This window comes from Leptopilina boulardi, unplaced genomic scaffold (assembly GCF_019393585.1).
Source record: "Leptopilina boulardi isolate dan_hultmark-lab unplaced genomic scaffold, ZJU_Lbou_2.1 LbouV2_40, whole genome shotgun sequence".
In the NCBI taxonomy this organism is placed as follows: domain Eukaryota; kingdom Metazoa; phylum Arthropoda; class Insecta; order Hymenoptera; family Figitidae; genus Leptopilina; species Leptopilina boulardi.
In genome coordinates this window covers 987,702-1,012,509 of record NW_026137974.1, presented here as the reverse complement: position 1 = coordinate 1,012,509, position 24,808 = coordinate 987,702, and the positions used below count along the sequence as shown (strand labels likewise).

Sequence of the window (24,808 nt, the reverse complement as noted above, 5' to 3'; positions counted from 1 at the left end):
AAAAATAAAAAAAAACACAAAAAAAGATACTAAATGCGAAAAATTTGTATAATTATAGAAAAAATAAGTAAAGAATTAAATTTGAACATCTTTTTTTTCAAATAAGTCACGTGAGTTCGCGCGCTTATTAATTTCTAGCGGGAAAATTTTGAAATATTTTGTAACAAATTTTTTTTTTAAATTTCAACATTATTTATTTTTTTATAATTTATATATTATTATAATTATATATTATCACCAAGAGCCTGAATCGAATAATGGAGAATAATAACCTTTCACCATTCCATTGTGATTAATCTAAAAATTTACGAAAAAAAAGAACTTATAATATTTTTCTTTTTCGAAAAAAAAAAAATGTAATAATTAAAAAAAAAGGAAACCTACAATAAGTAGAGCGAATATAACGGAAAGTATTCCCAATAAAAGTTCTCTATTGGCTTTTTTATTATTTTCATTATAAACATCTTGCCAGTTGCCAATAAAATCAGGGCCGTAGTCCATTAAACATGGTTCATTGATGCAATAGGGCTCCTCGCAATCAGTGCTCATTTTTTTAAAATATCTCAATTTTTTTGAATGTTGCGATGTCACAATTACATGCGTATTTACAACTATATTTAAAGATTCCAAAAAAAAAATTTTTAATTAAAAAAAAATTTTTTAATTTAAAAAAATAATTAAGGGGGGGGGGAAGTATAATAGTTTCTTTTTTTTATCAAATTCTTGTTAAATTATTTCTTATTTAAAAAAAGAGGTTAGAATATTAGAATTTTTGTTTTTAGAAAAAAAAAATTTATTTTTTACTTACCTGGATTTAAACAACGGGAAAAAAGCCCGCGACTGTTCAGGAACGTAGCAGCCCTTAACATTTTGAAAATCGAAATTATTTGTTTTTTTTTTTAAATAAAAGCCTTTTTTCGCAAAAATTTTTCGGAATTATTTATTGTTTACTTTTCCATCAAAAGAATTCGATTTTCTTTTTTTTTTTAAAAAAAAAATTGAGTGCGCAAAAATAACCTTCATTTATAAATTCAAGGCAATCGAGTTTTCGATATAATATTCCTTTTTCGCAATAAATTATTTTCTTTGCAATTTCTATCGATAATTGATTATAATAAATAATAATAATAATAATAATAATAAAAAAACAATTAAAAAAACATTAAAATTAATATGATTTAGCTTTTTAGGTTATGTTAAGCGAAAATGTTTTTTTAAAACCATTTTTAATGTATAACAAAAATGCAATAATTAGTTTTATGATTACTTTCTACTTTTTCCTCTAATTATTCTAAAAAATGAAAGTAACGAAAGTTCAAGGCTCTCAGGAAGTGAATTTCGTTCCTGATGGAAGAGATTTCACAATAAACCAACTTCATTCGTTAAATTGACAGTTCATTGTAAACATTATGTTCCAAAAAAAAAAAAATTTCTTGTGATTATTCTCCAAAATAAACATTAATTCAATGATTTAATTAAATTAAATAGACAATTTTTCGGATTTTTATTATCAAAAAATTTCAAGTGACATTAATTTAATTCCCATGGTAAATGAATTCCCATTTTATTGAACATCGAATAAAGGTTATTTTCGTGAATCGCGCAACAAAAGGTAATGTTTATTTTTTCTTCTATATATTTCCTTCTATAATAATACGCATATAAATAAATCTTTGAAATTTTGTTTAAATATTCTTAAATATTCGTAATTTTTTAATTGTATTGCATTACTTTTTTTTTTATTTTCATATAACTATATTTTTGGTCCTAATTTTTTTTTCATTGAATATAAAATCGTCACTACTTTGAAAAATGACACAACAGCTGACATTTTTCTTTTTATTTGTCAACAATGCGCAAGTTTTGTTTGTAAACAAAAGAAAAAATCGATTTATTTCGTTTTGTACTAATTTCGAATTTTTAAAAAAAAATTCATTTTTCGTTTGAAATTATTTTTCAAATTATTTAATTAGTGGAGGAAAAAAAAATTATTTTAAATTGAGTTATTATATATATATACTAGTTTTTATACGGTTTCTGTTTTCGCGAGAAAAAAAAAAGTTGAATGTCAACAAGAAATTTATCCAAATTGGAGCAAAATAAAATTATTATTGTAAATAATAGTGAATTTTTTTTATTTTTATTTTCTATTTTTTTTTTATAGAAACAAATTTTTATATAATATTAATATTTAATTTATTAATAATATTAAAAAATAAATAAATAAATATTTATTTATTTATTTAGAAATAAATTAGAAATAAAATTTTATTTATTAAATAAGAATAAAATAAAATTTATTTAATAAAATTAATTTATTTTCAAATAAAATAAATGAATTTGTATTTATTAATACGAATATAAAAAAAATATTTTAAATATTTATAAATATAATAATTTTTGCCTATTATTAATTTTTTTTTATTTCCCAAAAACCGAATTTCGGAATTATTACAAATTAAATTGTAAGAAATAATTTCCAAAATTGGAAAAAATTATTTAAGAATAAAAATTAATTTCTAGAGAATTAAAAAGAAAAAAAAATTATACTTTCACTATAAACGCGCAAAATTAAATTAATTAATTAATTAGTAATTTTTTTATTTCCCAAAAACCGAATTTCTGAATTATTAAAAATTAAAAAAATTTGAATTGTAAGAAATAAATTTTCAAAATTGGAAAAAATTATTTAAAAATAAAAATTAATTTCTAGAGAATTGAAAAGAAAAAAAAATTATACTTTCACTATAAACGCGCAAAATTAAATTAATTATTTAATTATTAATTTTTTTATTTCCCAAAAATCGAATTTCTGAATTAAAAATTTTAAAAAATTTCAATTGTAAGAAATAAATTTCCAAAATTGGAAAAAATTATTTAACAATAAAAATTAATAACTAGAAAATTAAAAAGAAAAAAAATTATACTTTCACTATAAACGCGCAATAAAAGTTAATTAATTAATTATTAATTTTTTTTTTTATTTCCCAAAAACCGAATTTCTGAATTACACATTTAAAAAAATTTGAATTGTAAGAAATAAATTTCCAAAATTGGAAAAAATTATTTAAAAATAAAAATTAATTTCTAGAGAATTGATTATTAATAAGTTAATTAATTTTTTTTATTTCCCAAAAACCGAATTTCTGAATTATTAAAAATTAAAAAAATTTCAATTGTAAAAAATAAATTTCCAAAATTGGAAAAAATTATTTAAAAATAAAAATTAATATCTAGAGAATTAAAATGAAAAAAAATTAAATCGGAAATTGAAACAAAGGAATTAAATGCAGAAAAGATGCATCGAGGAAGTGCGTAGAATTCTCGGAACAGAAAAAAAAAAAAAAAGATTCATGGCTAATGCTGATTCAGAAACAGGTTGTTTTGTCCATAAAAAAAAAATTCTACACTAATTTGGTAAAAGCAAGTTCACTACTGACCACGTGTTTCACGGTCTTTCAAGAGAGCACTGCTTTTTAACATATGAGAATAGTGTCTCACTCTTGTGGGTGTTCTTTTTATAGCAGGCGTTTGACCTCCTTCTCTTTTGCATCAAGAAAAAGTTATTTTATATATTAGTCGCAACTGGTAAATCTTCCCGAGTGGACATAATATGCTTATTCACTAAATTTGTGTTTTTATTTATTTTTTTTACATAAAAAAAAAACATGCCCGCCAGGTAAATAAATAAATTTTTTTTATAATTAAAATTTTTTTAGTAAACTAGGTTTCAATATTTCGTAATTTCGCGGGTTTTCAAAAATAACCGCTAAATTGAGGTCGATTTTTATCATCAAATTTTTTTTTTTTTTTGAAGTCAAAAAATTATTTTTTTTTCAATTTTCAATTAATTTTAAAATTAATAATTTTAATTAAGTTAAAATTACTGTTTTTTTAAAAATTATTATAATAAAAAGTTCTAATATTATTTTTTAAATATTTATTTATTATCAAAAATAGAAAAGGAAAATTTTATTTCGTTTAAAAAAATATTTAAATATTTAAAAAATTAGTAAATAAATTATATTTTTAAAAAAACTATTCAACAATTACTTTAATATTAAATATAAATGTAAAAAAAAATTAAATACCAACAAAATTAATTAACAAATAAAATGTTGAATAAAAATTAAATTTTGTTTAGAAATAAAAAATAAAAAAAATAAAAATTTTGCAATTATTTTAGCAATCATAAAATGAACGGTGAAGATGACCAGAAAATTAATTCAAATGAGGCTGGATCCTCAATGGAATATTCGTCACAAGTTTCGACGGAAAGTGATGACGAGAATCTAAAAAGGTGAGAATTTAATTTTTTTTTCCCAATTTTTTTTTTTTTTAGTATTAAATTTATTTTCAATAATAATAGAGAAGTTGAAAAAAACCGAATAGTAAAAAAAATGGAAAAAAAATATTAAATATTAATAAATAATAAAAAAAAAAAAACAAATATTAAATAATTTAATAAATAAATAAAAATTGAAAAATTTAATAAATAAATGAAATTTTAATAATTTAAAATAAATCAAGAAAATTAACTACATAATTGAAATTTCAATAATAAAAATTTTCATTATTTTTTGGCATCAAATTAATTTTTTTTTTTTAATTTTAATATATTAAAGGGTTAATATATTATTATTATTATTGTATTTATTATTATTATTATTATTATTATTATTATATTATTATATTATTAAATATTATTAATTATTTATTAATTATTATTAAATTAATTTTTTTTTTTAATTAAAGGGCGCAAAATTTTATGATGGGCATAACTGGTGCATCGCCGCCAAAATTTGTTTCACTTGAGGAAATAATGAAGGCGACAAATGGATTAAAAAATATGGCGCTCGCCCATGAAATAGCGGTTGATAAAAATTTTAAACTTGAAAAATTAGAATCCGACGATAATGCATTACACAAACAAGTTAAGGAAATTATACACAAAGCATTTTGGACATTATTGGAGGAACAACTTGCCGAGGAGCCACCAAATTATACACAGGCATTGATTCTATTAAAAGAAATAAAAGAGGTTCGTCTTTTTTCTCACAAAATCAATAATTTTCCAAATTTAATTAATATAAAAGAAAAAATTTTTTTACAAAAGAAAACTATTTTTTTTTAAAATTTAATTCCTTTTCTCCAAATTTTTAGACACTAGACGAATTAGTATTGCCGCATCATAAAAAAATACGCGACAATATTAATGAAGTATTGGATGTTGATTTAATAAAACAACAAGCCGAAAATGGTGTATTAGATTTTCAACATTATGCACATTATGTTATGAATATAATGAGTAAAGTATGTGCACCGGTGAGAGATGAAAAAATTAAAGAATTACATGAATTAACAAATGTTGTTGATACATTTCGTGGTATAATGGAAATTTTACAATTAATGAAATTAGATTTGGCAAATTTTACAATAACAATGATGAGACCAAATATTATTGCATCGAGTATTGAATATGAAAAAATGAAATTTGCCGAATTTTTAAAAGTACAAACAGATGGTTTAAATTATACACGTAAATGGTTATTGTTGCATTTAGATGAGAAAAAAATTGCCACAGCATTAAATGATTCAAATACAATAAAACAAATAACACATTGTTTATTGGCTGAAGCATATTTGGATCTTTTGCAATTTGATTTTACACCAAATGCCGAGGTATATAAAAAAATTTTAATTTTTACATTGAAAGAGAAAGAAAGAAAATTAATTTTTGTTTTCAATTAAAAGTATTTTTAGTTGAAAGAAACAAAAATTTTTATTTTTAATCCAAAAAAATTCCCTTTTGGAAAAAAAATTGTATTTATTATTTTAATTAAAAAAAAAATATACTCATGGAAATTATTTTTATTTGTAAAAAGAAAATTGATTTGCAAATTTAGATACAAATTTTTCTATTAGAAATTGAAGTAATTTTCAATTGAAAAATAAAATTAAGAAATGATTTTCATTTCTTTCTTATTAATAGAATTCAAAAATTAATTAATAAATTATTATTTAGACATTGATGCTGGATCAGGGAAGACTTTTGGAATTGCGAGATAAAACAAATCGAATGAGTATTATTAGTTCGGTGCTTTTGTTAGTGAATAATATCGCGGGTCCAGCAATTCAAGGGGTATCGAGTTTTAAGATGAAAATCAAGGATCATCTTAATGTTATTTTGGAATCTGTGCATTCCAACAAGTCAGTGATTATGAAATTTATAAAAAAAAATAATTTATTAATACTAATTATTTGCAAATAAATAATTTTTTAATAATTATTTATAATTTGAACAAAAAAAAAGATAAATTTGCTATTTAAAAAACTATTTTATGTTAAATAATTTCACCTTTAAAAAGAAAAAAAAAAAATTTTCAGAGATTTGGAAACTGTGATGCCAAATGTTTTGGTGCAAGTGAAAGCGGATTTAAAAGCAACTCTCGAGGAAATTGGTGCACCGCCAATGCCATCGGAAATTGAAACAATTCTCGATGGACAAATTTTGGATCTCGTTAATCCCGAACACAAAATTCGTTATCTCGTCAGTAAGTAAAAAAAAAAAATTAAAAAAAATGTACAATTTCCAAAAATTCTAAAAATCATTTTTAAATTGATAAAATATATTAAATTTTAAATTAAAAAAAATAATTACAATTTGCTTTTCAAAACAAAAATTACATTTTTAAAAATTAATTTAAAAAATTGTTTAAAATTATTCGAAAAAAATATTTAAATAGATATTATTTTCAAAAAAATTTGAAAATTCTTTTTCAAAATAAATTGATATATTAATAATAATTTTTACACACACATATTTACAATATAAAAATAATAAAAAAACTAAATTTCACAGACCTGAGGATTCGTCAATTTTTGGAAAAATTGATTCTCTCACAATCGGCTGCACCGCAGCAAATTCCACCTGGACTCTCGTCACTTCAACAAGAATTGGCATCAATATCAGCACAATTTCTCATTTTAGTGTCACACAATCGTAGCGTTTTTGGCGATTATTATCAAGATATTGTCGCCGAGGCACTTCAACACGCTGAGAACAATAAAATCATTGCCATGGAGGAAACATAGAAAAAAAATAGACAATAGAATAAGAAAAAAAAAAGGAGAAAAAAAGAAATTAAAAGCGCTGTGTTAAAAAAAAAGAATTTATCGAAAAAAGAGAAGCATAAAAATATATATATTATACTATATATATAAAGAAAAGAAACAAATTTTTTGAAATAGTTTTCAAAAATATTTTCCAATCAATTTCTGGATAGAATAGAATAAATTATTAGATTTATCAACAATTATTGTCAATAATTATTACACTGTCCGACAAAAATGATTTTTTTTTCTGCCCCTCGGATAATTCCGGTCACTTTCGATAGATTTTTACACGCTGATTACGAATCTGCAAATAAAAATGCTCTAGCACGTCCAGTTTCTGAGAAAATTAGTGTTAAAAAGTCGAAAATGCGTGTTTTTGGCCATATTTGAATTTGAATAAAATAAAAACAAGAGGTGCTAGAATCTTGTTCTTGGGTTCAAATGAAAGCTTGAAACTTAAACAACAATTCCATGAAGGGAAAAATTAAAGGCATAATGATAAGGCTGTTAAAACTTATTTTTTCATTTGCGATTAATTTTGTCATTTTTCATATTCAACGAACACTGTATATAACCCTAACATTTTGAAACAAGTGACAAGCAAGTGAATGAAACATCATTCGAATTTGAAAATTTTTCAGTTGACTTTCAGGTTACTTATTATCTAATTAATTTTCTATTAACTATTTTCGTCAATCGTGACGAGTATAAACACACAAACTTTAATAAATAATAAATAATTATCACAAATAACAAAATTTCACAATACACCTAAAAAAGTTTATATAATTAACATCTTATTAGTTTCATTTAACATAAAATTGAAAGTTAATTATTTATTACTGTATTTTGTTAATAAAAACAATTCGGCCCAGCGTTCTGCAGAAGTCTTCAAAAAACTGTATAGTGAACATTATCTTATTTAAATATGGTTTAAAGAAGGTAAGTTTAAAAATTAATAGATAATAAGTAACCTGAAAGTCACGTGAAAAATTTTCAAATTCGAATGATGTTTCATTCACTTGTTTGTCACTTGTTTTAAACTATTAAGGTTATACACGGTGTTCGTTGATTATGAAAAATGACAAAATTAATCGCAAATGAAAAAATAAGTTTTAACAGCCTTATCATTATGCCTTTAATTTTTCCCTTCATGGAATTGTTGTTTAAGTTTCAAGCTTTCATTTGAACCCAAGAACAAGATTCTAGCACCTCTAGTTTTTATTTTATTCAAATTCAAATATGGCCAAAAACACGCATTTTCGACTTTTTAACACTAATTTTCTCAGAAACTGGACGTACTAGAGCATTTTTATTTGCAGATTCGTAATCAGCGTGTAAAAATCTATCGAAAGTGACCGGAATTATCCGAGGGGCAAAATCATTGTCGGACAGTGTTATTAGTTTAATTATTGCTAATAATTATTAGATTATCGTTTAATTATAATTATTTCTAACAATTAGATTATAATAAAATTATTATTGATTATAAATTGATTATAATTTTAATTTAATTATGATTTACTTATGATTTCATTATAATTTAATTATGATTTAACTATGATTTAACTATCATTTAACTATGATTTAACTATGATTTAACTATAATTTATTAATTATAATTTAATTATAATCTAACAATAATTATTGACAATAGTTAATAATTATTATCGATAAAAAAATTTAATTATTAATTATTAATAATTGATAATAAAAAAAAAACTTGTACAATCAATCGAAAATATAAGTAAAAAAAAAAAATACCGGCGAAAAAAAAATAATTGAATCATAAAACTATTTTTGTTAATTAAAAATTTTTTTTTTGTAAAATACTTTTTATTTATTATACTTAAAAAATTATTGTGCGAAACTAATTATTTACAATTAATATTATTTTTTAAATAATAATTTACCAATTTTTAATTACTGCGATATTTTTTTCCTTTTTTACAAAGATGGTAAAAATTTTCTTTTGAAAATGACCCTCGTTTTCCATTTTACTTATCTCTATATATAGATATACAATTATACATAAATATTACCAATAGAACAAATATTCTTCTACTCAAAACTTGGCATTTTTTTATTAACATGTAAAAAAAAAATTCAGATTTAATTCAACGAATTTAGAAAATTTCTGAAAAATAAATCCTTTTTTTGTTTTTAGATTGAATACGAAAAAATTATATATGTTATAAAAAATATAGAATTATATTAAAAATCTATTCTTTAGAAATTATAATAAAAAATGATGTTAACTAAATTCTATTGAAAAAAAAAATGAATAAAGTCAAAATATTACAAAAAAGTGTTTAATTATTTTTAGTACTTACGAAAAATTTGAGTATCATTTCCGTTGCAATAGCGTCACTTGATTATCGAACATTTGAACGTGTTGTTTTTTCACAAAACTTCTAAATCCTAAAGAAACAAGATTTTTTTCAAATTTTAACTTAAAAATTAAATAAAATAATTTTCCAATAAAAGAAAAATTAATATAAATTACTCACCAACAAAAAGGGGAAACAATTTTTCATCCTGATAAAATAATATCTTTAACGTATTTAATAATTTTTGAAAATTTTCCTCATTCGTATAATCGCGAATCATTTTGCCAAATAGTTTATAATTTTCCGTGCTCAATGATTCTTTGACCTGTAATAAAATGAAAAAAAGAGTTAATTAACAAATCAAATGTAAATCAAAAAAAAAATTTTTTTTTTAAAGAAATAATTTTCATAAAAGAAAATTTTTTTCATCACCGTTTTTAAATAAAATTTTCCAATTTCCCTCTTTCGTTCAGCGGGACTTTTCTTCTCTGTATTAACATCATTATTTTCCAAATTCTCCTCAATTTTTGATGGAAATTTTTCCATTTGTTGTAATTTCTTTGAATTTAATGATGATAATCCCGATGTCGACGGTTCAGGTTCCATTGGTTCAAAATTTTTTATCATTGTTTCGAATTTTCGTTTTTTTGCCATCACAGGCGTTGGTAAATCACTCAATAAATTACACGACACCAATGGATTATTTAATTTACAATTATTAAAATTAATCATCGAACCTTTTGTTTCGTTAAAAATACTATTGCTTTTTGGTACAATTGACGTTTCAGTTGATTTACACGCATACATAGCGGGATCAAATGTTTCTTCTTCGTCAATTATTTTTGCTTTTTCAATTTGATTATTATTATTACGTTTTGTACCCACGGTTATTTGATTAAATCGTGCTGGAACCGCTGGCAATGATATGTCGTCCATGTTGATTTTATTTTTCATTTTTGGTTGCGGTAACTAGAAAAAAAACAAATCTCAATTTTTTTGAAATTATTTCGTAATAATTTTCCCAAAAATTAGATTATAATAAATGGTTATTAAAAATTATTTTGAAAAAGAAGTAACAAAAAAGAACAAAAGGAAGAAAATTACTTCGAAACAATTTTCCAAAAAAAATTTGTTATTTAGAAAATTATTTCGAAAATACTTATTTTTAATTAGGAAAATTATTGATTAAAAAAACGCATACTTACTGCATTTTCCGTGTAACGATAAAATTCTTTTATTTCTTTCACCATCATGCCAAAATTTGAAAATTTTTTAATATGCGGCCGAATCCAAGCTGACAATTGTCCTTTAAATTGTGCACTATCGAATCGACAATCGCAAAAAATTATCGCCCCATAATCGTCCTTATGACGAATAATTCGTCCTATCGCTTGATTAACGGCTCTTGACGCTTCAAGTTGATACCACTGTTGTCCGGTTAAATTCTGCAAAAAAAAAAAAAATATTTAAAGGCCACATTTTCGAAAATTTGGAAAAGAAATAAAAAAAAAGTATCCGAAAATTCATTGGAATTGAAAAAAGAAAAGAAAAACAAAAAAAAGAAACAGAAAAAGAATTTTGTAAATAATAAATTATTAATAAATAATTAGTATTATTTATTATTATTATTTTAGTATTATTTATTTAGTAAATAATTAGTATTATTTATTAATAATTGTAATAGAACGAATAAAAAAAAATTACAATTTTTCTTCAAAATATAATTATATAATAATAAAATGCTTGGTCTGTCCTTCTGTCCTAACTTGAAGTTGGTCTTTTATGATTTCACGTGTTTTTTGAATAGTAATCTTATGACGTGTCAAATTTGTGTCAAATTAAACTTGAAAATTTTAAAAATAATTAAATTTCAAAAGATATTGTTAATTTTCAAACAATAATAAAATTTTACAGAACTAAAAATAATTTATCAAAAAAATTTGTTGGAAAACATTTTTTAAATTTAATTGAATTTTCAAAAGATTTAAAATTGAGATTTTAGAAATTAATTGAACTTCAAGTGATTTTAATTAAAATTTTATATGATTTCACTAAAAAATTTATTAGAAATTACAGACAAAATACAATAATATGATAATCATTTTTTAATTGAAAAATGGTTTCAGATATAGTTGAATTTTCAAAGAATATTATAAAAATATTTAAAAATAATTGAATTCCCTTAGAGTTATAATTGAAATTATTAAATTTCAACAAATTTTCGATGGAAAATTTTAGAAATAATTAAATTTTAAATGCTTTTAAATTCAAATTATTGAAAATTCAATTAATTTTGAATTCACATTTTTTAGAATAATTAAATTTTCTTTAATTTTGATTTGAAATTTTGGAAAATAATTAAATTTCAATTAAAATTTTGGATAATAATTCATTTTTAGTTGATTTTTTATTGAAAATTTTGATAATTAATTTTGAATTGAAATTTTAGAAAATAATTAAATTTTATTTGATTTTAAATTTAGAAAATAATTGAATTTTAGTTGATTTTGAATTGAAAATTTTGAAAATAATTGAATTTTCTTTGATTTTGAATTGAAATATTGGGAAATAATTGAATTTTAATTGTAATTTTGAATAATAATTTAATTTAAGTTCATTTTTTATTGAAAATTTGGATAATTAATTTTGAATAGAAATTTTAGAAAATAATTGAAGAATTTTATTTCATTTTAAATTGAAAACTAGGAAAATAATTGAATTTTAAAAGATTTTGAATTAAAAATTTGGAAGGTAATTGAATTTTCTTGGATTTTGAATTAAAATTTTGGGAAATAATTGAATTTTAGTTGATTTTGGAATTGAAATTTTGGAAAATAATTGAATTTTTGTTAATTTTCAATAGATAAATATGGAAAATATTTGAATTTTAGTTGATTTTAAATTAAAATTTCGGATAATAATTGAATTTTATGTGATTTTAAATTGAAAATTTGGAAAATAATTGAATTTTAAAAGATTTTAAATTAAAAATTTGGAAAATAATTAAATTGTCTTGGATTTTGAATTGAAATTTTGGAAAATAATTAAATTTCAATTACAATTTTAAATAATAATTCAATTTTAGTTGATTTTTGATAATTAATTTTGAAATGAAATTTTAGAAAATAATTTTATTTTATTTGAATTTAAATTGAAAATTTGGAAAATAAGTGAATTTTAGTTGATTTTGAATGGAAAATTTTGGGTAATAATTGAATTTCATTTGATTTTAAATTGAAAATTTGGAAAATAATTGAATTTTAAAAGACTTTGAATTTAAAATTTAATAATTTAATAATTAATAATCTGAGGCCTATAAACATATAATTTTTATTTTTATCATTTAATATGGAATAATATTCTAATAAATTTAAATAATTATTGATAATATTAATTTTTAATTTCTCTATAACAAATAATGAAACAGTCAATTTGGCGCGCGTTTAATATTGCTAGTTAAATTAATAAAATAAATAAATTTTTACCTCTCGATCCTTTAATTTATTTTCTTCAAGATATTTTCTTTTCAAAATAACACGCGGATCCATTAACGGTGGAAATGGAAGACCAGTAATTAAAACAGCTCGTCCATTTGCATCGGCAAAATCCAAACCCTCACTCACTTTTCCTCTACAAACGGCCAAAAATATTGCACCCCTACACGATGGATCGCGAATTTTTTCATAATATTCATTCATTGTATTTACAAACGTATCTTTCGATTGAGGCTCAACAAATATTGGCTAAAGAAAAAAATATTGAACATTAAAAATAACAATTTAAATATTAAACAGAGAGAGAGAAAGAGCGATAAAAAAGAAATATTTTTAATTAAAATTTTAACTGAGAATCAGAAATTTAGAAAAAAATTTACCTTGCGTTCGGCAATTTTCGTCCAAAGTCCCAATGTTTGCCATTCCTCTTGACATCTTTTCATAATAGGATAAGAGGGAAAAAAAACAAGTAAACCATTTGGAATTAAGGCACTAAAATTGTAAACCGTTTGTCCAAGTGAAGCTAAATATTTTGGATTATTTCTGCAAGTAAATAATTTTTCTATAATGAAATATATTGAAAAAATTTACAACTATAAATAAATAAATAAATAATTAATTAAAAATAGAAAACCTCGTATTGTACGATGAATTAAGTGGTTCAGAATCTGGTCCTTGAGCAAGAATTCCAACGCAAACTTGTTTACCCGTGACAATATGTGGATTTTCCAATTGAACTCCAATTGGTATTCCAAGTTCAGAAATAAATGGTTTCAATGGCGAAAGTGTTCCGCTTGTTAAAATCACCGAACGAATTCCTTGATCAACCATTTGTTGCATTCTATTCAAAAAAAAGAAGAAACAGATTTTTCTCAATATTTTCCTCCTTTTTTTCAAAAAAAAATAATTTTCAACAATTAAACGATTAAAAATTTTTTGTTAAAAAAAAAAAAAAATACCTACCCAAAACCAGGACTAAAACACCAGTAGCTTATTAATTTTCCTTCACTTTTAACAATTGTCTTCTTCTCCCAAACATCATTGTTACGATGATTTTTCTTTTGTTGATCTTCCATTTGTACATAAACTTTGTAGCATTGTTTTATTTTTTCACGCAATTTATGACCAGCAGCACCGCCTGAAAATGCAACTCTCAATAAATCATTAAATTTTTGTAATGCATTTCCCTTTCTTGCAAATGGCGATGCACTTGTTGTCGATAAATATTGTATTATTTTCTCTAATTTTTCAATTACAAATTGTTCCTTTCCCTGCGTAAGCTGAAAACAAAAAGAGGCGGAAATTAATAAATTATTATTATTTTTTGTATTAAAACTATCATTTTTGTTAAACTAATTTAAGTTCCGATAAATAAATGAAATTTAATGAAAATGAATAAAGAAAATTTTCCAAAAAAACATAAAATAAAACAAATCTCACTTGGGCCTTTTCCAAAAGTTCAAAAATATAACCACCGGGAAATGTTTTACCCTCGTCAATTTTGTCCATTTGAATTTCATCGATTGCCTTTTCTAATTCAAGAAACATTGCTTTTAAAATAAAAAGATCCTCAGCTGTAAAATCTTTTGCCACAACATTTGGAGAATCTGAGAATGCATCCTCTGTTAATTCATTTGACATATCTTTCATCACTGATGTTATTTCATCGATGCATAGTGCAACGTCTGTACTGCTTATCTGAAAAATAGTAAATAAATAAAAAAAATAAATTTATTAGAAATAATTTATTAATAATAATAAATAATAATAATGATAATAAATAAAATACACAACAAAATATAATTAATTGAAGAAATAAATTTATAAACAGAATAAATAAAACAAGAAATTTATAAATAAAATTTAAAAATTAATAAATAAAAAAAATCAAAAAGTGAACAAATAAAGTAAAATAATAACAAAATTGAAACAATAAATTAAATTAATTAAAATAAAGAACAAAATATAATTAATGAAGAAATAAATTTATCTACACAGTAGAAATAAAATAAGAAATTAATAAAAATAAAAAAATTTCCAAAAAAAAAGAAATTAATAAATAAAAAAAACAAAATAATAAACTAAAATACTTTCGAAATGAAATAATAAATAAAATAAAATAAAGAACAAATAAAACAAAAAGTTGAAAAAATAAAAAAATTTGCCAAATAAAAAAGAAATTAATAAATAGAAACAAAAAATTAACAAATAAACTAAAATAATAACGCAATTAAACAATAAATTGTATTATAATAAAATACAAAACAAATAAAATAAAAAATTAATTATAAAAATAAAATATAGAACAAATAAAAAAAATTAATAAATAAAATTAAAAAATGCGGCGATATAAAAAATACATTAATAAAAATAAAAACCACAGGCCTCGGATCGACTTTAAACCACAAAAAAAAGTCGATTTATATTCCAAAAAAGTCAAAAAAAAGTCGATTTTTTTTATTTAAAAAAAAAAGTTTTACAGATTTTTAAATAAAAATTTTTTTTTAATTAATAATTTTGGATATGAGTTAAAGTTTGAATTTTTAAAAATAATTAAATTTCAATTTTTGTTGTTGTTAATTTACAGATAATAATTAAATTTTACAGAAGTAAAAATAATTTATTCAAATAATTTTCGATAATATTTTATTAAAAGTAATTGAATTGTCAAAGATTTAAAATTTTTATTTTTGAAATTAATTGAATTTCAAGTGATTTTTAATTAAAATTTTTTGATGATTTCACTAAAAAAAAAAAAAAATTTATTAGAAATTGCGGATAAAAATACAATAATTTTGAAAACCATTTTTAATTGAAAAAAATGGATTCAGATAGTTGAATTTTCGAAGAATATTATAAAAATAAAATAATTGAATTTCAGGAGAGTTATAATTGAAATTATTAAATTTCAAAAAATTTTCGATGGAAAATTTTAGAAACATTTAAATTGAAATTTTTGAAATAATTTAATTTCCAAATATTCTGTTAAATTTCGGACAATAATAATAATAATAAGAGAAATTTTTAGTGATTTCTGTTGATGAAAAATTTATTAGAAATCACATAAAAAAAAATTGAATTTCAAAATAGTTTTTAATTGAAAAAAATGCTTTTCAGTGAATTAAAATTTTCGAAGAATATTATAAAAATCATTAAAAAATAATTGAAAATTTTTGTAATTAATTAAATTTCTTTGAATTAAATTTTTTTTGATAATTATCGTTTTTCTTTTTTTTAATTTCAAACAATTATTGAATTTTATAAATTCTTTTATTCGACAAACAATTTTAAAATAATTGAATTTGTGATGAATTTCATTAAAATTATTAAAAAAAAAAAAAATAATTAATTTCATGAAGAAATTTAGTTAAAAATTTGTTAAATAATTGAAATAAAAAAAAATTTGCATTATATACTAAAAGAAGACGCAATTTATTAAATATTTTGTAAGAAAAAAAAATGTAAAAAAAGTCGTATTTTATTAAAATAAGTCGAAAAAAGTATAATCCGAGGCCTGTAAACCAAAATAGTTAAAAAAAAATAAATAAATAAACGAAAATAATAACAAAATTGAAAAAATAAATAAAAAATTTTTTTTTTTCCACCTGCAAAGAAGCAGCTTCCTCGCATGTTTTTTCCACATTGTGCGCCTCATCGAGTAAAATTATATTATTTTGCAATTCAATTCCCTGTGCTCGTCGCGCTTTTGGATCCAATAAATAATTATACGGCATAAATGTAATATCCGCATGTTGTTTCAATTCTTTTGACAAAAAATATGGACAGCATCGCGCTTTTTGTCCCGCTTTCACTAAATCTTCAATATCCAAGATTTGCTCATGAAATATTGGATCGTCTTTTCTGGAAATAAAATACAATTAAAAATTTTATAAATTACGAAAAAAAAATTGTTTACTACTTAAAAATTAAAATTATTAAATTTTTATTTAACGCACATAAAAAAAAGAAATTAAATATATTTTTCAAATAAATTTTAATTATTAAATTTTTTTTAACGTACATAAAAAAAGAAATTAAAATTATATTTTTCAAATAAATTAAAAAGAAATTTAATTTTTCTTTTATCTTGAAAAAAAAAAAAATACCAACCGAGCCTCGACATTATTATAATAGAAGCAAGTCCTTGCCTTGACTTTTGCCTGGCACATTTGTATTTTATTAAATGAATTTTGCTCCTTCGATACTTCGGGATGAATACAAAGTTGATCTCTCGAGCCAAGAACCGCAACTTTCACATGTTTATATGAAGTTCTTTTTAATTCTTGCATTGCTTGCGAAAGTTGTGAATGTGTTCTTGAGGCATAAATAATTTTTGGCATATTCCAACTAAACGTTGGTGTTGTTTGATTTGTTTCTTTTTGCAATTCATTTGAACCACTGGCAATTTCTAATTCGCCAGTTAATTTTTTTGCAAAATTATTTAAATCCGATTTTTCATAAGCGCCAATTAACGATTGTGCTTGCGCCTGTGCTTTACGTACAAGTAGCCAACTCAATGATGAACACAGTAAACATAATGTTTTTCCCGTTCCTTAATTAATTATCGAAAAAAAAAAAATTATTATTAGAAATTTGCAAATTTTGCAATTTTTCGTTTAAAATTATTATTTATTTATTTATTGAAAATGTACTGGCAAAGCCCGTATATTTATTATATTATAAAAATTATTTAAAAAATTATATTATATTATTATTAATTTAAATATTTATTTAAGTTTTTATTCTTATTCAATTTTTTTATTTAATTATTTAATTATTAATTATATTATAAAAATATATATATATATTAAATATTATCAATTTATATTATAAATTATTATAATATTAATTATAATTATATAATTTTCCCAGTATTTTTTCGGATTTTTGATTAAAAAAAAAAAATAAATAAATTTTTAGACGTAAAAATATATTTCTTTTTTTTAAATAAATAATTCGTTTTTGAAATAAAATTTTTATTACTCCGATTAAAATTAGGTATTTTATTATTTATTAAAAATAAATAAATTAATTTTCTATTAAATATTAAATTCCGATGTTAAAAATCGAAAGACAAATAAATATTCCGAATATTCGCAATGTTAGCGAGAAATTCAAAATTTTGAGGTTAGAAACGCAAATTGAAAAAAATTTTCCAAATGAAAAATAAACTATACTAATAATTGTAAATCATTTAAATAATCATAAAAATGAAAAAAAATTGTAGAAAAAAATAACTGGTTTTTACATTTTCTTAGCGATAAAATAAAATTTTATTATATTATAAACCATAAAATTAAAAACAATCATCAAGCCGGTATTTACGATTTATTTTTACGCAAGCGTTATTTTTAATATTTCGTATATAAAAATATATAGATAAAATAATTGCAAAAAATAATTGGTTTTTTTATTAATTCTCACCAGTTGGAGACTCCAAAACACCGTGTTTTCCATTTTGAAGACATTCCAAAACTTTTGACATATAATCTTCTTGAACTTTATAAGGTTTAAATGGAAAAGTAACACTAACGCCATTTATATTAATTTCCGTCATTTTATAAAACGCAAACAATAAATTTATCACAAAAACCCAAATTTCCTTTATTCATTTGATAAAAAAAAAAAGACACGTTATGACAGGTATTATTTTCCCGCGCTAAAAAACATAAATGTCTAAAGAGAGGTTATGTTGTCAGATTCAGTTGAGGTTAGTAAAAGTCAGCTGATCAGTCGCTGCCCAACCGCGTGTCTATAAAAAAAAAACTATTTTCTCGTCTATATTTAATTCAGGTACGTCAACTAAATATTTTCCCCCAATTTTCCTAGACAAATAAGAATGAAAAATTCTTTTTTTTTTTTTTAATTAAAATTTCTAATTCAAGTTTTATAGACATTGATATATGGTTAATGAAATTTTTGGTTCAATAACCTTCAATCTAGGTGATTGACCTCGAAAATTTAGGCTGTTTTTTCTATAAAAAGAAGGTAGAAAGTTTTTTTTTTTTTTTTTTTTTTTTTGTAACTGTATACTAATTTTAAATCTCGGGTATTTTGAGATTAATTTACCGAAATATTAATTAATAATTTCTCTTGAAACTTATTTTTCATCATCGTCATTAAATTTCAATATATTTTTAAAAAGATAAAACGAAATTTCTATCGAGTGATAAGAAAAGTCGTCGCCTTTTTTTTTTTTTTTTTTATCTAAAGTTCACAGATTATTTATAATATTTGCGGTTTCTTTTTGTTTTTTTAGAATTAAATATATTTTTTACATGATTTTTTAAAAATAATAATAATATTAATAATAATAAAAATAATTTTTATAATAATAACAATAATAATTTTTATAATAATAATTGAATCGTGAATTTCGAAAAGGGCTCAACTCGAAAAAACGTAAGTGTCATTTTCGCATAACAAACGATAGCGAAAATGACACTTACGGTTTTCAGAGTTGAGCCCTTTTCGAAATTCACGATTCAATTATTAAATAATTTTTATAATAATAATTTTTATAATAATAATTTTTATAATAATAATTATTAATTTTATTTTTTCTTCTCAATAAAAAATTCGTTTTTTTTATATTAATTAATTATATTTGTAAATTTATTGCAAAATTTACATTATAATCAAATTTTTCAATTTCAGTGGGATTTTTTGTGCAATTTTAATTTTTTTTTTTATTATTATTTTTTTGTTACGAAAATGCGTTTAGTAATTTGTGATACCGTTGATCATGTTGCCGAATGGTCAGCAAAATATGTGATGAAAAAAATTAAGGAATTCCAACCAAATGAGAATAAATATTTCGTCCTTGGACTGCCAACAGGTGTGATTAACTTTCACGTAACTTTAAAATAATTATCTTTTTTTTTTTTATTTATTTTTTAAATATAAACTAATTTTCAACTACATAATTTAGATACAAATTATATAATTTAGAAATAATTATAAAATTTATAATATATTATATAAATTGCAATAATTATAATTATAAATAAAATTATAATTATAAATAATTTATAATTAATAATAATTTATTATTAATAAATGAAAAAAATTAATATTACATAATAAATTATAATTAATTTATAATTACTTTGTTTTTGTGTTGAATAAAATAAAAATTAAATTAAATTTTTTTTTAATCTCAAATAATTTAATTTAATGCAAAAAAAAATGAAAATAAAATTTTAATTATTTTTTATTTAGGTGGCACTCCATTGGGAATGTATAAAAAGCTCATTGAATTTTACAAGGAGGGAAAACTTTCATTTAAATATGTAAAAACATTTAATATGGATGAATATGTTGATTTACCAAGAGATCATCCAGAATCATATCATTATTATATGTTTAATAATTTTTTTAAACACATTGATATTGATCCAAAAAATGCACATGTTCTCGATGGTAATGCACCTGATTTAAACAAGGAATGTGAAGATTTTGAAAGAAAAATCAAAGAAGCCGGAGGAGTTGAACTTTTCATTGGAGGTTTGATAGACAAAAAAAATTTTATTAAATTTTCTCCCAAAAAGAGAAAAAAAAGAAAAAAAAACCAATTTTTTTCAGAGAAAATTTAACAAATATTTAATTATTAATTAAAATATATATTGAATTGTATATTTTTTTGAATAATATTATTTTCAACAACAACAACAACAATAATAATAGTAATAATAATAATTTTTAATAAAATTAAAAATATTTTCCATTGGATAATAACTTTAATAAAACTGAATTATTATTATTTTTAAATGTATAAATTCAAAACTATTTTTTAATAATTGAATATTTTGAAAAAATTTTCAACTTTTTCGAATAATTTAGAAAATAATTAAATATTATACGAATAATATTGAAATATATTTAAAAATTAATATTTAAAAAATTTTTTTAATTATTTGATAATTAAACAATTCTGAATAATTTGGCATATTTGCAATTTTTTTTTTTTGGAATAATCAGAAATAATTGAAATATAAAATAAATTTTAGAATGTTGAAAATAATTTTTATTACTATTAGAAATAAATTGAATTCTTCAAAATAAATTTAATAATCTTGAATATAATTTGCCAAATTTTTTTTTTAAATATAATTATTTATTTCGTCAATTTAAATAAAATAAATTAATTATCTTTTTGCAAAGAAATTACAGGCCTTGGATTATTAGACTATAATAACTCTATAATTGTTTATAATTTAAAAAAAAAAATTATCAAATAAAATTTAGCAAAAATTTTTTTAATTTAAAAACACTTGAAATTTAATTATTAGCAAAAATTTCAATTATTTTTTAATGTTATTTTTTATTTTATAATATTCTTCGAAAATTCAACTATCTAAAACCATTTTTCGCTTAAAATTTTCTCAAATTATTGTATTTTTGTTGGCAATTTCTGTAATAAATTTTTTACTAACAGAAAACATCAAAAAAAATTTTAATTAAAAATCACTTGAAGTTCAATTAATTTCAAAAATCAAAATTTTAAATCTTTGACAATTCAATTACTTTTAAAAAAATATTATCGAAAATTATTTGAATAAATTATTTTTACTTCTGTAAAATTTAATTATTATCTGAAAATTAACAAAAAAAAAAATTGAAATTCAATTATTTCTAAAAATTCAAACTTTAACTCATATCAAAAATTATTAATTAAAAAAAAAAATTTTTAGTTAAAAATCTCTAAAACTTGATTAAGTATTGCCTTAAATTTTTTTTTTTTTTTACCATCAAAACTAAAAACTATGACAAAATCTTTAATTTTTCGTTCATTTTAACGTTTTAAATTATTACATGAATTTTAATTCGTCCAAAATTTAATTGATTTGAATTTCAAATTAGTGAAATTTCAATTTTGTAAAATTTTTAATTACTTTAATTTTCAAATTAATGGAATTTCAATATTGCAAAATTGTTAATTGCTTTAATTTTCAAATTATGTGAATTTCAATTTGTAAAATTTTTAATTAATTTAAGTTTCAATTTATCCAAATTTTAGTTGATTAAAATTTTTAATTATTCAAATTTTAATTCGTTCAAAATTTTAATTAATTTAAGTTTCAAAATATTCGAATTTTAATTTTTAATATTTTCAATTGATTTAATTTTCAAATTATCTGAATTTCAATTTGTAAAATTATTAATTAATTTAAGTTTCAATTTTTCCAAAATTTTAATGATTTTTAATTTCAAATCATGTGAATTTCAATTTTTCTAAATTTTATTTTATTTCAGTTTAAAATTATCTAAATTTAAAATATAATCTAAATTTTAATTGATTTAAGTTTCAAATTATTTAATTTTTAATTGATTTAACTTTTTTATTATTCGAATTTCAATTTGTCCAAATTTTAATAGTTTTAAATTATCCGAATTTTTAGTTTTTCCAAATTTTAATAAATTTCAGTTTTAAATTATCTGAATTTTAATTTTAGTTTCAAAATTATCCGAATTTTAATTGATTAAAATTTTTAATTGTCCGGAATTCCGTTTGTTTAAATTTTAGTTAATTTCAATTTTTAAATTATCAGAATTTTTCATTGATTTTAGTTTCAAAATTATTCGAATTTCAATTTTCCCTAATTTTAATTGATTAAAATTTAAAATTGTCCGGAATTTAGTTTGTTTAAATTTTAGTTAATTTCAATTTTTAAATTATCAGAATTTTTCATTGATATTAGTGTCAAAATTATTCGAATTTCAATTTTCCCTAATTTTAGTTGTTTTAAATTTTAAATTAACCGAATTTTTTTTTTGTCCAACTATTAATTAATTTCAATTTTTAAAATTATCTGAATTTTTAATTGATTTTAATTTCAAAATTATTCGAATTTTTAATTTTCCCAAATATTCCCTAATTAAATAAATAAATAAAAAAATATTAATAATAATTGTAGGAATTGGTCCAGACGGTCATATTGCATTCAATGAACCGGGTTCATCATTGGCATCGAGAACAAGAGTGAAAACACTTGCCCAAGATACATTAGAGGCGAATGCACGTTTTTTTGATAATGATATTAATAAAGTGCCAAATGAAGCATTAACCGTTGGAGTTGGAACTGTAATGGACGCAAAGGAAGTTATGATTCTTATTACTGGATCGCATAAAGCATTTGCGCTTTATAAAGCAATTGAAGAAGGTGTTAATCATATGTGGACAGTTTCTGCATTTCAACAACACCCACGCACAATTATTCTCTGCGATGAGGACGCTACCATGGAATTACGCGTTAAAACAGTTAAATATTTTAAGGTAAAAAAAAAAAAACGCAAAAAACATTGTTTTACGTTTCTTTTTTAAATTCTCACAATTAAATTTCAAAATTGGTAAATAAAAGACTTTTTAAGTTATTATTTTTCGATTCTCGAATAAAATTCGTAATAAATTCTGTACAAAAATTTGTAAATATCTTTAAGGATTTTCAAAAAACAAATTATTTTTTTTCTCCAAATTAGGAAAAAAAAAAAAATATTTCACTATTAAAAAACATTTAGAAAAATTAATAGAAAAAAAAAAGAAAACAGAAAAATATTTATGACGAAGGAACAAATTTTTGAAGGTGAACATAAAAAAGAAAAAAAAATGATTAATTATCATATTACTAGAAAATTTCGAAATTTTTTTGTCCAATTTATCACTTTGACACAATAATAATATATAGAAATAAAAAATAGGAAAAAAAAGAAGTAAAATAATAAATATGGAAAAAAAAAATGACTTGGATAGATTGATAAATTTTTTTTTATCTCTAAATTGCGAAATATATATTATATTTCTAATTATAAATTTTCAACTTTCAGGCTTTGAGCGCTGTACATTTGAAACTAATCGAGGAAACTCCCTTGACACGTCGCTCTATATCGGGCAGTGAAAAGATTTGAAAAAAAAAATTGAAATAATTCCTCATTATAACAGTGATTCAGAAAAACAAAAATAACCTATTTTTTTTATCTTTTTGCAATTTAATTGCATACAATTTTTAATAATAATAATAATAATAATAAATAAAAAATAATTTTCACATTAAAATTTTTTTCTTTTCCAAACTAGAAAAGTTCCTTACAAAAAAAAATTCAATTCCTCAATTGCAGTAGAATAACGAAAATAAATTTTTATTTTTTTTAGTTTGCTATTTTTAATAATAATAATAAACAAAAATTATTTTTTTCCCAATTTGAAAAATTCCTTACATAAAAAATAAAAAAAGAAAAATAATAAAGAAAAACGGAGGAAAAAAAGAAGAAGAAAAATAAATACGGAAATTTAAACAGTGTAAACGTGAGGATAATTATTATTAATTTCCGGAAACTGATAATAATCCATTGAATTGAAGAATCGCGTATATATACTGTTTGAAAGAGTTTTACGTAATAATTTACACAAAGATTTAAACTCGTTGCTTATATATATTTATAAATGTGTGTGAATGAGGACAGATCAGTGACGTGTGTATTTCAAAAATATATATGTGTGTATGTTTATAAAAAGGAATATATATATGTATATCAGTGTCGAGGTACAAGTAGGGTGATGGAGAGGTGGTCACTCAGAAAATTGAGAGTTCCATTCACGCAACAACGCTTATAATCTTTATGCTTGTCATAAAATATATACAAGGCTGCGATCTCAACTTCAGTTTGTTCAAGTTCGTTGCTTCAAGTTAAACGTAACTTCTTTTTACTCGAATAAAGTTTTTTCGAAAAAAAAAAACAAAATAAATAAATAAAACATTTTTTTTCTCCGTTCTCTCAATATTTGGAATTTTGCAAAACGAAAAACCGGAAATTTTATATTTTTTTGATTTCAAATAAATTGATACCAAAAAGTTAATATAATTCAAACAA

General features: G+C 20.8%; 4 protein-coding genes across 7 annotated transcripts; 2 read left to right on the top strand and 2 right to left on the bottom strand.

Moving 5' to 3' along the window:
- Positions 1–168: 168 nt before the first annotated feature.
- LOC127289259 (uncharacterized) lies at positions 169–3,480 on the bottom strand. Of its 2 annotated transcripts, XM_051317086.1 has the most exons (4): positions 3,441–3,480; positions 809–861; positions 385–611; positions 169–297 (listed from the first exon to the last, which is right to left on the bottom strand). In XM_051317086.1, exons 3-4 carry the CDS (start codon positions 547–549, stop codon positions 235–237), a joined length of 228 nt encoding a protein of 75 aa, XP_051173043.1. In that variant the 5' UTR covers positions 550–611; positions 809–861; positions 3,441–3,480; the 3' UTR covers positions 169–234. The 2 variants fall into 2 exon arrangements, with proteins under 2 accessions (XP_051173043.1, XP_051173042.1); XM_051317085.1 differs by lacking the exon at positions 3,441–3,480 and having other exon boundaries at positions 809–1,104.
- On the top strand, positions 1,370–7,342 carry LOC127289257 (T-complex protein 11-like protein 1). Of its 2 annotated transcripts, none has more exons than XM_051317082.1 (7): positions 1,370–1,612; positions 4,187–4,300; positions 4,756–5,041; positions 5,164–5,682; positions 6,026–6,210; positions 6,388–6,554; positions 6,863–7,340. In XM_051317082.1, the coding sequence occupies exons 2-7, from the start codon at positions 4,197–4,199 to the stop codon at positions 7,093–7,095; spliced, it is 1,494 nt and encodes a 497-aa protein (XP_051173039.1). In that variant the 5' UTR covers positions 1,370–1,612; positions 4,187–4,196; the 3' UTR covers positions 7,096–7,340. The 2 variants fall into 2 exon arrangements, with proteins under 2 accessions (XP_051173039.1, XP_051173038.1); XM_051317081.1 differs by lacking the exon at positions 1,370–1,612 and adding an exon at positions 3,598–3,679 and having other exon boundaries at positions 6,863–7,342.
- On the bottom strand, positions 6,773–18,564 carry LOC127289256 (regulator of telomere elongation helicase 1 homolog). Its single transcript, XM_051317078.1, has 13 exons — positions 18,365–18,564; positions 17,051–17,492; positions 16,546–16,801; positions 14,381–14,638; positions 13,904–14,220; positions 13,575–13,781; positions 13,321–13,483; positions 12,932–13,189; positions 10,652–10,891; positions 9,879–10,415; positions 9,627–9,771; positions 9,450–9,537; positions 6,773–7,057 (listed from the first exon to the last, which is right to left on the bottom strand). The coding sequence occupies exons 1-12, from the start codon at positions 18,495–18,497 to the stop codon at positions 9,464–9,466; spliced, it is 3,030 nt and encodes a 1,009-aa protein (XP_051173035.1). The 5' UTR covers positions 18,498–18,564; the 3' UTR covers positions 6,773–7,057; positions 9,450–9,463.
- Positions 18,565–18,610: 46 nt separating this feature from the next.
- LOC127289258 (glucosamine-6-phosphate isomerase) lies at positions 18,611–23,993 on the top strand. Of its 2 annotated transcripts, none has more exons than XM_051317083.1 (5): positions 18,611–18,733; positions 19,598–19,778; positions 20,162–20,446; positions 22,858–23,216; positions 23,765–23,993. In XM_051317083.1, exons 2-5 carry the CDS (start codon positions 19,655–19,657, stop codon positions 23,843–23,845), a joined length of 849 nt encoding a protein of 282 aa, XP_051173040.1. In that variant the 5' UTR covers positions 18,611–18,733; positions 19,598–19,654; the 3' UTR covers positions 23,846–23,993. The 2 variants fall into 2 exon arrangements, with proteins under 2 accessions (XP_051173040.1, XP_051173041.1); XM_051317084.1 differs by lacking the exon at positions 18,611–18,733 and adding an exon at positions 18,764–18,928.
- The last annotated feature ends 815 nt before the right edge of the window (positions 23,994–24,808 follow it).